The sequence below is a fragment of the Coregonus lavaretus genome (genome assembly GCF_964263955.1).
Source record: "Coregonus lavaretus genome assembly, chromosome: 11".
Lineage (NCBI taxonomy): Eukaryota > Metazoa > Chordata > Actinopteri > Salmoniformes > Salmonidae > Coregonus > Coregonus lavaretus.
Window position 1 is genome coordinate 29,683,867 of NC_139998.1, and position 13,891 is coordinate 29,697,757.

A 13,891-nucleotide genomic window follows, 5' to 3' on the forward strand; every position below is an offset into this window, starting at 1 on the left:
CATTTACCAAAATAGATTGTTTATTCATTTCAAATGCATTACAATTGGAATACAATATGCAAAAGTTGTACATTATTAAGTTATATCTCCACTTAGTGAAACCAGCGCCTACCATGTACATGCATCTGCAGCCTAGTGCCGGAGTACAATTTTAGTGTTGTGTCGTGTTGTGTTCTACAGGTCTCACCTCATCCAGTACTGTTCCCAGGTCAGTCTTGTCCTTGGGACTGGCCCTCTCCCTCTCCAGCCACAACAGCAGCTCAGGCTTCCTGTAGGGCTTTAAGGCCAGGACGTGGATGATGCGGTCTCTCAGGGGCCTAAGGGCCACTGGGCTGGGGGCCCCGCTCCTTTTGTTGCTGGGGGAGTGCTTGTTGCTGCCGCTGTCCATGCCTGACGACAGGCCCTGCTTCCTCTGGATCTTCACACATTTACCTGACAGAAAAAGGGAGATGCACAGAGAGGCGCCATTTGATGAGAAAAATGTTACATACAAACTATATTTTAGTTATAAAAGCTACCTTGTTACACCTCTAAGCTACTGTTACCAAGTGAAAAGCAGTGGTTTTGTGCTCGTCAGTTAGTGAAAGTTTCAGCGATTACCACAATTATGACTTGGATAATCTAAAAACTCTCGTAGAAGCAGTACACTGGAAATGTGACGAGAGGAGATGGAGGTATTATGCTTGTTCTAACAGCCTCTGAACAGGATTCAAAATACACTGACACTTCTCTGAATAGCCCAGCAACTCAACACTTGGCCAATCCTCAGACCAGTTATGCAAAAAAGTTATAATGTGACTAGGGCCGGAAGCAAAACTTTGTCTTGACAGATGATGTCAGTTATATACACAGTATGCAAACACTGCACACAGGAATGGCACCTTGTGTCCCTAGTAGGAAATAGCGTTTTAACAAACATATTTAGCCAGATCTCAAACAGCCTCCTGTACACATACACACTTAAGTGTTGGTACGCAGCACCAGGCTTGGAGTGCAGTGAAAGGGTTGACAGTGAGGTTAGCCGGTTCCTGTGCAAACAGAGGAACATGGAAACTAAAGCACCTCGCTCACTCACACACAGTGACCATTTTCCCTGTTGCAGCACTAATTCACCTGGCTCCAAGCCAGCAGGACATGGTGGTGCTTATACTGTATGTAGATGTATCTCCAAACCTAATCTCATTAAACATTTAAGATCTACTTTCAAGGTTGCTATAGGACAAAAAGCACAGCCTCTACATGGAAGTACAGTCGTGGTCAAAAGTTTTGAGAATGACACAAGTATTGGTCTTCACAAAGTTTGCTGCTTCAGTGTTTTTAGATATTTTTGTCAGATGTTACTATGGTATACTGAAGTATAATTACAAGCATTCCATAAGTGTCAAAGGCTTTTATTGACAATTACATTAAGTTTATGCAAAGAGTCAATATTCGCAGTGTTGACCCTTCTTTTTCAAGACCTTTGCAATCCGCCCTGGCATGCTGTCAATTAACTTCTGGGCCACATCCTGACTGATGGCAGCCCATTCTTGCATAATCAATGCTTGGAGTTTGTCAGAATTTGTGGGTTTTTGTTTGTCCACCCGCCTTTTGAGGATTGACCACAAGTTCTCAATGGGATTAAAGTCTGGGGAGTTTCCTGGCCATGGACCCAAAATGTTGATGTTTTGTTCCCCGAGCCACTTAGTTATCACTTTTTCCTTATGGCAAGGTGCTCCATCATGCTGGAAAAGGCATTGTTTGTCACCAAACTGTTCTTGGATGGTTGGGAGAAGTTGCTCTCGGAGGATGTGTTGGTACCATTCTTTATTCATGGCTGTGTTCTTAGGCAAAATTGTGAGTGAGCCCACTCCCTTGGCTGAGAAGCAACCCCACACATGAATGGTCTCAGGATGCTTTACTGTTGGCATGACACAGGACTGATGGTAGCGCTCACCTTGTCCTCTCCGGACAAACTTTTTTCCGGATGCCCCAAACAATCGGAAAGGGGATTCAGAGAAAATGACTTTACCCCAGTCATCAGCAGTCCAATCCCTGTACCTTTTGCAGAATATCAGTCTGTCCCTGATGTTTTTCCTGGAGAGAAGTGGCTTCCTCGCTGCTCTTCTTGACACCAGGCCATCCTCCAAAAGTCTTTGCCTCACTGTGCGTGCAGATGCACTCACACCTGCCTGCTGCCATTCCTGAGCAAGCTCTGCACTGGTGGTGCCCCGATCCCGCAGCTGAATCAACTTTAGGAGACGGTCCTGGCCCTTGCTGGACTTTCTTGGGTGCCCTGAAGCCTTCTTCACAACAATTGAACCTCTCTCCTTGAAGTATTTGATGATCCGATAAATTGTTGATTTAGGTGCAATCTTACTAGCAGCAATATCCTTGCCTGTGAAACCCTTTTTGTGCAAAGCAATGATGACGGCACCTGTTTCCTTGCAGGTAGCCATGGTTAACAGAGGAAGAACAATGATTTCAAGCACCACCCTCCTTTTAAATCTTCCAGTCTGTTATTCTAACTCAATCAGCATGACAGAGTGATCTCCAGCCTTCAGTCCTCATCAACACTCTCACCTGTGTTAACGAGAGAATCACTGACATGATGTCAGCTGGTCCTTTTGTGGCAGGGCTGAAATGCAGTGGAAATGTTTTTGGGGGATTAAGTTCATTTTCATGGCAAAGAGGGACTTTGCAATTAATTGCAATTCATCTGATCACTCTTCATAACATTCTGGAGTATATGCAAATTGCCATCATAAAAACTGAGGCAGCAGACTTTGTAAAAATTAATATTTGTGTCATTCTCAAAACCTTTGACCACGACTGTAGTGTGGTTCTGGTATCATGCATCTACTGCATTGCGTAAAGCACTGTACGTGAAAGAGTTGATCCATTATGTGACAATCTAAATAGTATTTTACGGAGTATGTAAATTATTTGGCTCCATGCACTCAATTTCTAAAAGGCCACAGTTGTTGCACAACTGGAATGTAGTAATGTTAAGGATATGAAATAACAAGTCGCCAAAATGTCTGTATTCTTATATGTTATGCATCAAACATTATACAAACGATTCCTGACATTTTCTTAATGTGAGAAATGAGGATATCATCAACATATAACATAAACCCCAGTACGATCAAAATTCATTTTTTTTTAATCAACTCTGGGCCTGAGGGTAAATCTCTGCTTTTGCCAAATGCAATGTAGTTTCGAGAGCTTGTCGTAACAGCTACCCTGGTTCAAGACACATACATATTCCAGTCCAATATCTTCCTGTCGTGTAGAGAAATAGCCTGTATTGCCACATTTTAAACAAGCAGCGACTAGACGCTAACAATAAATTAAATCTGCTTGTCATGTAGGTGGTTATGGGAAAGTTTGTAAAACGCTATTCTGTCTACTGTATAGCCTTTACATAAAACCAGCAGAACACTGCACATGCTTGACTGAAACAAAAGTTGCTTTCAGAAAATGATATGGGTTGGTTTCGTTGTTGGTAAAAAATATTTGTGCAACATCGTGCCGTAAATAATCAAAAACAGTAACTAAAATAGATTAGGGTTGTCACGATACCAGTATCGCGATACTCTGAGGTATCGTTGCAAGGAAACAAAACATGAAGCGGACTGAATTTCCTGAAGAAAACGGTCCTATTGTTGGAAACAAGCTGCCTTATATTGTCACCCAGAATCACATTTCTTTTCCATGCTATAGCATGCAATATTTTACATATAGTAGCTGTTTTAAAAGGACCAGTTTAGTCTGCTTTGTGTTTTCCTTTTTGCCATGGAAAATCAGGTATCGTAGTATTGCGATACTGGTATCGTGACAACCCTAAACTAGATAGTCATGTTTGGACACACTAATGTTTATCACATTGAAACCATAACAGTAGCATTCATCCAACATCTATAGTTACACCAAAGACCATCATAGCTCAGCTTGAGATTGTCGGGTGTTCCTCATCCCACCTGTCACCAAGGTGTAATGCATCACAACCATAAGTAATGTACGTCAGACTGACACCAGACCAAGCAGAGAAGTGAGGAGTTAGTGAGCCTATAACAGGCTGAGGATGAGTTCTCCATGGTTCCCAGGTTGGAGTTTATCCAGGACGGTGGGGTTAAATCCTACTCTATCATTAAGTACCATAGGATCTTTAGTGATCACAGAGCATTAGGATCTTGGCTTATCATCTCATCTGAAAGACAGCTCACAGGGTGTGGTATTCCTCACTCCTTGGGGGTATTGACATGTCCTACTGCTACCTGATGTTCTCCTTACCAGATACATGATTCTAACCAGACCCAATCATAACTGGACTAACCTTTCTTAACCTCAATACTAGCTAGTGCTGAGCTATTAACTGAGATTTTGGGGGGGGGTTCGGGTTATTAAACAACTAATTGACTAATGTCGGTTCAATTACTTGAATTCCATTTAGTATTATATTTTTTTTGTGTGAACCCAACACGCCCTTTCTCTAGAGAACTCAAATAATTCACAAAATAAATCAAGTCAAGAACTATGTGGGATGCTGAACTGATGGGAGTTGTAGTTTTCATTAAGCAAATATTCAACCTAGTTCAGCGCAGACATTTGGTAATTAACTAGGTGTAGTGTATCATGTTGTTTTCAAACTCTCGTGAGAATGTTTCAGATGAAGTAGATGTCCACTCATTAGATGGTTCTCCAATTGAATGTGTTCCCACATATAAATACTTAGGCATTTGGATTGATATGGATTTTACATTTAAAAAACATACTGTAGATGAGCTGGTTAAGAAGCTAAGATTTAAAGTTGGCTTTTTCTAAAGAAACAGATTGTGCCTTTCTCTAAGCAGTAGGAAGCAGATTATTCAGTCAACCTTTTTATCTGTTCTTGATTATGGTGATATTATTTATCAAAGTGAAGCTTCTTCTACTCTTAAACCTTTGGATGCCAGCAACCATAGCACCCTTCGTTTTGTTACAGGTGACAGTTTTGATACTCATCACTGCATCCTGTATCAAAAGGTTGGCTGGACTTCGCTAAAGACCCATAGATCTCTACATTGTTCCCTTTCTGTTTATAAGGCCCTACTTCATTAACTTCTGTCTTATCTAACTTTGCTGTTGAAGTATAGACACCTGAGTTGCCTAATTCGTTCACAGGATTGGTTAACTCGAGGTTCCTAGGGTCTCCACCGACCTAGGTAAATCTGCTTTCAGTTTTAATGCACCTTATTGCTGTGACAAAATTGTAAATACATTTCATCTTGATATTCTGGTGCCATTCTGACAATTTAAAGTATTGATTGGGGACTTAAATCTCTTTTACAAATGCGCCCTGTATACACACACACACACACACACACACACACAACGTAAATATACACATTATACCCAATCGATCGATCTATCGATCTAAATACAAAAACACAGTCATGGGAAGCACAAAAATAAATAAAAAATAATACATTCCTCCACAAATACACCACATGACCAGAATTAACTGTTTTTCTGGGTGATTTGTTATGTTTTATTTGTGCTTCCCATGACTGTGTTTGTGTTTGTTTGTATATATATATATATATATATATGTATTTATTTATTTATTTATTTATTTATGGTATAATGTGTATATTTATTTTGTATATACAGGGCGCATTTGTAAAAGAGACCTACACTACATGACCAAAAGTATGTGGACACCTGCTCGTCAAACATCTCACCCAAAATCATGGGCATTAATATAGAGTTGGTCCTCCCTTTGCTGCTATAACAGCCTCCACTCTTCTGGGAAGGCTTTCCACTAGATGTTGGGACATTCCTGTGAGGACTTGCTTCCATTCAGCCACAAGAGCATCAGTGAGGTCAAGCACTGATGTTGGGCGATTAGGCCTGGCTCGCAGTCGGCGTTCCAATTCATCCCAAAGGTGTTCGATGGGGTTTAGGTCAGGGCTCTGGGCAGGCAAGTCAAGTTCTTCCACACCAATCTCTACAAACCATTCCTGTATGGACCTTGCATTGTGCACAAGGGCATTGTCATGCTGAAACAGGAAAGGGCCTTCCCCAAACTGTTGCCACAAATTTGGAAGCACAGAATCGTCTAGAATGTCATTGTATGCTGTAGCATTAAGATTTCCCTTCACTGGAACTAAGGGCCTGAACCATAAAAATCAGTCCCAGACCATTATTCCTCCTCCAAACTTTACAGTTGGCACTATGCATTCAGCAGGTAGCGTTCTCCTGGGATCTGCCAAACGCAGATTCGTCCGTCGGACTGCCAGATGGTGAAGTGTGATTCATCACTCCAGAGAACGCGTTTCCACTGCTCCAGAGTCCAACTCCTATCAGCAACGGGTGTGGCTGAAATAGCCGAATCCACTTATTTGAAGGGGTTTTCACATATTTTTGCATATATAGTGTTGGTCTCAATATGTCTTCCCTGTTAAAATAAAGGTTAAATAAAACTAAAATGACCATAATCCATTGAGTCCGTTTTTTCAGGCTTGGATTTACGGATACACTTTTACGCCTACTACTTTCGGTTAGATACACACAGACCGCATAGACTGCATGATAGAGGACTGTACACAACACGAGAGGGATAGAGACAGTTCATGAAAGTATGCCTTATCCACTTTGAAGAACTACACTGTGTGCACAATTATTAGGCAAGTCAGTATTTTGACCATATCATCATTATTATGCATATTTCCCAACTCCAAGCTGTATAAACTGGAATACTTATTGGATTTAAGCATATCAGGTGATGTGTATTTGTGTAATGAGGGAGGGTGTGGCCTAAGGAGATCAACACCCTGTATCAAGGTGTGTATAATTATTAGGCAGCTTCTTTTCCTCAGGCAAAATGGGCCATAAAATAGATTAAACTGACTCTGAAAAGTCAAAAATTGTAAAAACTCTTTCAGAGGGATGCAGCACTCTTGAAATTGCTAAGATATTGGGGCGTGATCACAGAACCATCAAATGTTTTGTTGCAAATAGTCAACAGGGTCGCAAGAACCGTGTTGAGAAAAAAAGACGCAAATTAACTGCCAAAGATTTGAGAAGAATCAAACGTGAAGCTACCAGGAACCCATTATCCTCCAGTGCTGTCATATTCCAGAACTGCAACCTACCTGGAGTGCCCAGAAGTACAAGGTGTTCAGTGCTCAGAGACATGGCCAAGTTAAGGAAGGCTGAAACCAGACCACCACTGAACAAGACACATAAGTTGAAACGTCAAGACTGGGCCAAGAAATATCTGAAGACAGATTTTATGGACTGATGAGATGAGTGACTCTTGACAGACCGGATGGATGGGCCCGTGGCTGGATCAGTAATGGGCACGGAGCTCCACTTCGACTCAGACGCCAGCAAGGTGGAGGTGGGGTACTGGTATGGGCTGGTATTATTAAAGATGAGCTAGTTGGACCTTTTCGGATTGAAGATGGACTCAAACTCAACTCCCAAACCTACTGCCAGTTTTTAGAAGACACTTTCTTCAAGCAGTGGTACAGGAAAAAGTCTGCATCTTTCAAGAAGACCATGATTTTTATGTAGGACAATGCTCCATCGCATGCATCGAAGTACTCCACTGGGTGGCTAGCCAGTAAAGGCCTTAAAGATGAAAGAATAATGACATGGCCCCCTTCCTCACCTGACCTAAACCCTATTGAGAACTTGTGGTCCCTTCTTAAACAGTTGATTTATGGTGAAGGAAAACAGTACACCTCTCTGACCAGTGTCTGGGAGGCTGTGGTTGCTGCTGCACAAAAAGTTGATCGTCAACAGATCAAGAAACTGACAGACTCCATGGATGGAAGGCTTATGACTGTTATTGAAAAGAAGGGTGGCTATGTTGGTCACTGATTTATTTTATTTTATGTAAAATGTTTATTTGTAAATTTTGAGTTGTTTGTTTATTATTCTCACTTTAACAGATTAAAATAAACAAGTGAGATGGGGAACTTTCCGTTTTTCATTTAGTTGCATAATAATTCTGCACACTAATAGTTGCCCAATAATTCTGCACACATAGATATTCTCCAAAGAAAGCCAAAACCTCACTTTTACTTTCTTAAATATTCAGGTTTGAGGTTTATTAACATTTTGGATTGACCGAGAGCACTGTAGTTGTTCAATAATAAAATTAATCCTCAAACATACAACTTGCCTAATAATTGTGCACACAGTGTAGTAAAATGATTTTGTCAGACAGCTCTGCAGCATACTTAGGCAGGCTAGCCTTGCTAAATAGGATGACTAAAGACAGTACAGTATGGGGAGCACAGAGATAATGTTAGATGGTCTAGCTGGCCGGCAGCTACTGCCTGAGCAGAGATGAGACTATGACTTACAAAAATATATATATTAAAACGTTATATACAAAACTACAATATGTCATTATTTCTTAGTAATTTCCTATTTTCTACAGATGTCTACCCAATTTGGACCTGACAGTGACATTGGAATATTTTCAATGTTTTGGCAATTGAATGTTCACAATTGTTGGCTTTGGAATTTCTATTAAAAAGCTCTAAAATCAATGTAATGTCATTTCATAATACATATTTAATAATACAATCGACACTGAAATCGAAAACCGTGATTATTTTTTTATAATCTAACCAAAACAGAACCAACCTCAAAAACCACTAATCGCTCAGCACTAATACTAGCATTCAGGTGGTGGGAGATGGGGCTGCCAATGAGTTTCCAGTTATAGCTTCCCAATACTTTTATCACCACTGAACATATGAAGGGAAAAATAGTTTTTTAGTTCAATAAGACAGTTTTGTAAAGTTACAGTATGAATGGTCAGAGATGACCTTAAAATGCATTTTGCAGATTTTCTTCAACAATGCTTTCCCTGGGAAAGTACAGGTATTTTGAGCCATACATTAAAACTAAAGTTGGTAATTAGAAACATGTCAGAGATAAGCATAGCATTACTGTACCACAGAAATACTGCTGGCTGCTGGCCACCACAAGAGGTTTGTGTGCTCTGCAGCGCATATGACAGATAGTTCCCTTTGATATCAAGTATATGGGCGCCTTACTGTCCTGTCCATGCTGTGGGAAGGCGAGTCCAGTTGTGTGCCTTACACCCTATGAAACATGAGAACCAATGTCAATGTTCCCAGGCTAAGGCTGCAAGTGGACTTCTACATTTTCACTTGATAAACTTTAATATAAAATTATGTATTTGGATAAGAATTCCTTCTTTGTTTTGCACCCATTCAGCAGAGATATTACACAGCAAACTCGAAATGCCAGCTACATTTAACAGGGTTGTGCAAGATCACTCAAGAGGCCTATTTCAGCAGCAGAGCATGGGAGGTAATGTGTGCTGCTTGCTTCAACAGCTGTGCAGAAATTAACATTAATGTTATGTTGTACTTATGTTTTAGAAAATATATGTAAAACTGTCAGTGTGTGCAAAGAGAAGCTTAAATCCACAAATGTGTATAATGTCATAAACACAGCAATGTTTTATGTGTCTGGCCAGGTTATAATACAAAGCATCTGTAACATGTCCCTTCAATCAACAAGACATAACCCATCAAAAGACACAGAAGTATGCCTGTGTATACATCCTCCTCCTGGATTAAATATAGCTAATGCACATCCCAAAGGTCCCACTGGTTCAGATGCTGTGTAAAGACATCTACAGCACTGCTATGCTCCCACAATTATTTATTTACATTGTGGCGCAAATACACAGCATTTTGATTCTGATCTTCATCAGTTCTTAAATCCTTATGATGAATTATGGCCTTTGCGTCAGAGAATCTGCATACATTATTCAGTATTTCAATAGATGAAAACGAATTGAATCGCAGCCACTGTAATTGAACTCTTACGCAAAACTTCATCCACTCAGCATGAGACTAGTTAGTGCATACTTCTGGCAAACTCAATCACATTAATGGAGCTGGCAGGCAGGTTGGCAACGTGCCTGAGCAATCTGGTCAAAATGAAGGGAAAACGAGAAGAAAAAGAGGCATCCCCTCTCGCATGAATAATTGCAACCCAGTACTTTGATCAATTATGTGAAAACCTCCACACCATATTGCAATTATCAGCAGGACAAGATGGTAGAAGGCGATGGATTAGAAGCTTTCCGAGAACATTAAACACCTCCATTATTTTGCCCTTGATCCCCAGGCAGTAAAGGGCTCAGTATAAAGCTGGTTTGGACCCAACTCAGGCAGCATAGGTAAAGGCAGCCTGTGACTGCAGACTTACCATGTGTGGAGCCCGGCTTGATCTCGATGGCCGACCTGCTCATGATGTCCTTCTCCACCTGAGACATGCGCTCTCGGGTCATCTGGTATGAGTCATCAGTGGCACATACAGTGATCTTGTCCTGAATACTGCCCTGGCCCTCCAGGTGCTCCCTGCCCTCCCTGAGGAGAGGACAGGATCAGGCTCACATAGCAGCAACTGGTAATGTACAAAATATCTCACACTACTTCCCAATCAATAGAGCATTTAATAAAAATGTATTTAGGGTGTTTCTTTCAACGTGTGACATACAGTGCCTTCGAAAAGTATTCAGACCCCTTGACTTTTTCCACATTTTGTTATGTTACAGCCTTATTCTAAAATTGATTAAATTGTTTTTTCCCCCCCCTCATCAATCTACACACAATACCCAATAATGACAAAGCAAATGTATTAAAGATACAAAAATATGAAATATGACATTTACATATGTATTCAGACCCTTTACTCAGTACTTTGTTGAAGCACCTTTAGCAGCGATTACAGCATCGAGTCTTCTTGGGTATGACACTACAAGCTTGGCACACCTGTATTTGTGGAGTTTCTCCCATTCTTCTCTGCAGATCCTCTCAAGCTCTGTCAGGTTGGATGGGGAGCGTTGCTGCACAGCTATTTTCAGGTCTCTCCAGAGATGTTTGATCGGGTTCAAGTCCGGGATCTGGCTGGGCCACTCAAGGACATTCAGAGACTTGTCCCGAAGCCACTCCTGCGTCGTCTTGGCTGTGTGCTTAGGGTCGTTGTCCTGTTGGAAGGTGAACCTTCTCCCCAGTCTGAGGTCTTGATTGCTCTGGAGCAGGTTTTCATCAAGGATCTCTCTGTACTTTGCTCCGTTCATCTTTGCCTCGATCCTGACTAGTCTACCAGTCCTTGCCGCTGAAAAACATCCTCACAGCATGATGCTGCCACAACCATGCTTCACCGTCGGGATGGTGCCAGGTTTCCTTCAGACGTGACGCTTGGCATTCAGGCCAAAGAGTTCAATCTTGGTTTCATCAGACCAGAGAATCTTGTTTCTCATGGTCTGAGAGTCCTTTAGGTGCCTTTTGGCAAACTCCAAGCAGGTGGTCATGTGCCTTTTACTGAGGAGTGGCTTCCGTCTGGCCACTCTACAATAAAGGCCTGATTGGTGGAATGCTGCAGAGATGGTTGTCCTTCTGGAACGTCCTCCCATCTCCACAGAGGAACTCTAGGGCTCTGTCAGAGTGACCATCGGGTTCTTGGTCACCTCCCTGACCAAGGCCCTTCTCCCCTGATTGCTCAGTTTGGCCGGGCGGCCAGCTCTAGGAATCTTGGTGGTTCGAAACTTCTTCCATTTAAGAATTATGGAGGCCACTGTGTTCTTGGGGACCTTCAATACTGCAGACATTTTTTGGTACCCTTCCCCAGATCTGTGCCTCGACACAATCCTGTCTCGAAGCTCTATGGACAATTCATTCGACCTCATGGCTTGCTTTTTGCTCTGACAACTGTGGGACCTTATATAGACAGGTGTGTGCCTTTCCAAATCATGTACAATCAATTGAATTTACCACAGGTGGACTCCAATCAAGTTGTAGAAACATCAAGGATGATCAATGGAAACAGGATGCACTTGAGCTCAATTTCGAGTCTCATAGCAAAGGGTCTGAATATTATGTAAATAAGGTATCTGCTTTTTATTTTTAATAGATTAGCAAACATTTCTAAAAACCTGTTTTCGCTTTGTCAATATGGGGTATTGTGTGTAGATTGCTGAGGATATTATTTTTAAATCCATTTTAGAATAAGGCTGTAACTTAACTAAATGTGGAAAAAGTCAAGGGGTCTGAATACTTTCCGAAGGCACTGTATGTCTCACTCCTATGACCGGTTCTGTGACTTCTGTCCTCATGCTCATTCCTCACATCCGATGCTATGGCATTAAGCTGTACAACAAGCGAAGATGCCTATGAGCTGTGGTGCAAACAAAGCAGCACAGAGCTACCTTTGACCCCCACATGACCACAAACACTGATCTCACCGTTCTCAGACATGCGCAGTGTTGGGGGTAACGTGTTACAAAAGTAATGCACATTACTTTAAACTGGGTAATATTATTACGGTTACGTTGTCAAACAATGCGTGCGTTACTTTCAGAATCAAATCGAATTGTATTGGTCACATGCTTCGTAAATAACAGGTGTAGACCAACCATGAAATGCTTACTTACGGGCCCTTCCCATCAATGCAGAGAGAAAAATATAGACAAATAATAACACAACAAATAAATAAACAATGAGTAACGACAACTTGGCTATATACAGGGGGTACCAGTACCGAGTCGATGTGCAGGCGTACGAGGTAATTGAGGTAGATATGTACATATAGGTTGGGGCAAAGTGACTTGGCAACAGGATAGATAATAAACAGTAGCAGCAGCAGCAGCATAGGTAATGAGTCAAAAGAGTTAATGCAAAAAGGGTCAATGCAGATAGTTCGGGTAGCTATTTGGTCAACTATTTAGTTGTCTTATGGCTTGGGGGGTAGAAGCTGTTCAGAGTCCTGCTGGTACCAGACTTTGTGCATCGGTACCGCTTGCCATGCTGTAGCAGAGAGAACAGTCGATGACTTGGGTGGCTGGAGTCTGACAATTGTTGGGGCCTTCCTCTGACACCGCCTGGTATAGAGGTCCTGGATGGCAGGGAGCTTGGCCCCAGTGATGTACTGGGCTGTACGCACTACCCTCTAGCGCCTTGCGGTCAGATGCCAAGCAGTTGCCATACCAAGCAGTGATGCAGCCAGACAAGAGGCTTTCAATGGTGCAGCTGGATAACTTTAAGGATCTGAGTGCCCATGCCAAATCTTTTCAGCCTCCTGAGGGAGAAGAGGCACTGGCGTGCCTTCTTCCCCACTGTGTTGGTGTGTGTGGACCATGTTAATTCCTTACTGAAGTGGACACTGAGGAACTTGAAGCTCTCGACCCACACCACTACAGCCCCGTCGATGTGGATGGGGGCGTACTTGCTGACGTTGATGGAGAGGTTGTTGTCATGGCACCACACTGCCAGGTCACTGACCTCTCTATAGGGTGTCTCATCGTCATCAGTGATCAGGCCTACCACCTTTGTGTCGTCAGCAAACTTAATGATGGTGTTGGAGTCATGCGCAGCCACGCAGTCGTGGGTGAACAGGGCCTGAGGGACCCCCGTGTTGAGAGTCTGCGTGGCAGATGTGTTGTTGCCTACCCTCACCACCTGGAGGCGGCCTGTCAGGAAGTCCAGGATCCAGTTGCAGAGGGAGGTGTTCAGTCCTAGGGTCCTGAGCTTAGTGATGAGATTGGAGGGCACTATGGTGTTGAACGCTGAGCTGTAGTCAATGAACAGCATTCTCACATATGTATTCCTCTTGTCCAGGTGGGAGAGGGCAGTGTGGAGTGCATTAGAGATTGCGTCATCTGTGGATCTGTTGGAGCAGTATGTGAATTGGAGGGGGTCCAGGGTGTCTGGGATGATGGGGTTGATGTCAGCCATGAACAGCCTTTCAAAGCATTTCATGGCTACAGATGTGAGTGCTATGGGGCAATAGTCATTTAGACAGGTTACCATGGTGTTCTTTTGCACAGGGACTACGGTCTGATTGAAAATGTCAGTGAAGACACCCGCCA

At 42.4% G+C, this 13,891-nt stretch overlaps 1 protein-coding gene across 1 annotated transcript in view; it reads right to left on the bottom strand.

Moving 5' to 3' along the window:
* The window catches only part of LOC311137670 (RNA polymerase II elongation factor ELL2-like), a 63,404-nt gene that overhangs the window by 19,468 nt on the left and 30,045 nt on the right, over nt 1-13,891 (bottom strand). The window contains exons 4-5 of the mRNA XM_084172198.1: nt 10,231-10,391; nt 188-432 (exon numbers count right to left, since the gene is read on the bottom strand). Coding sequence (XP_084028324.1) covers nt 188-432; nt 10,231-10,391 — 406 coding nt within the window. The remainder of the gene's footprint in view (nt 1-187; nt 433-10,230; nt 10,392-13,891) is intronic.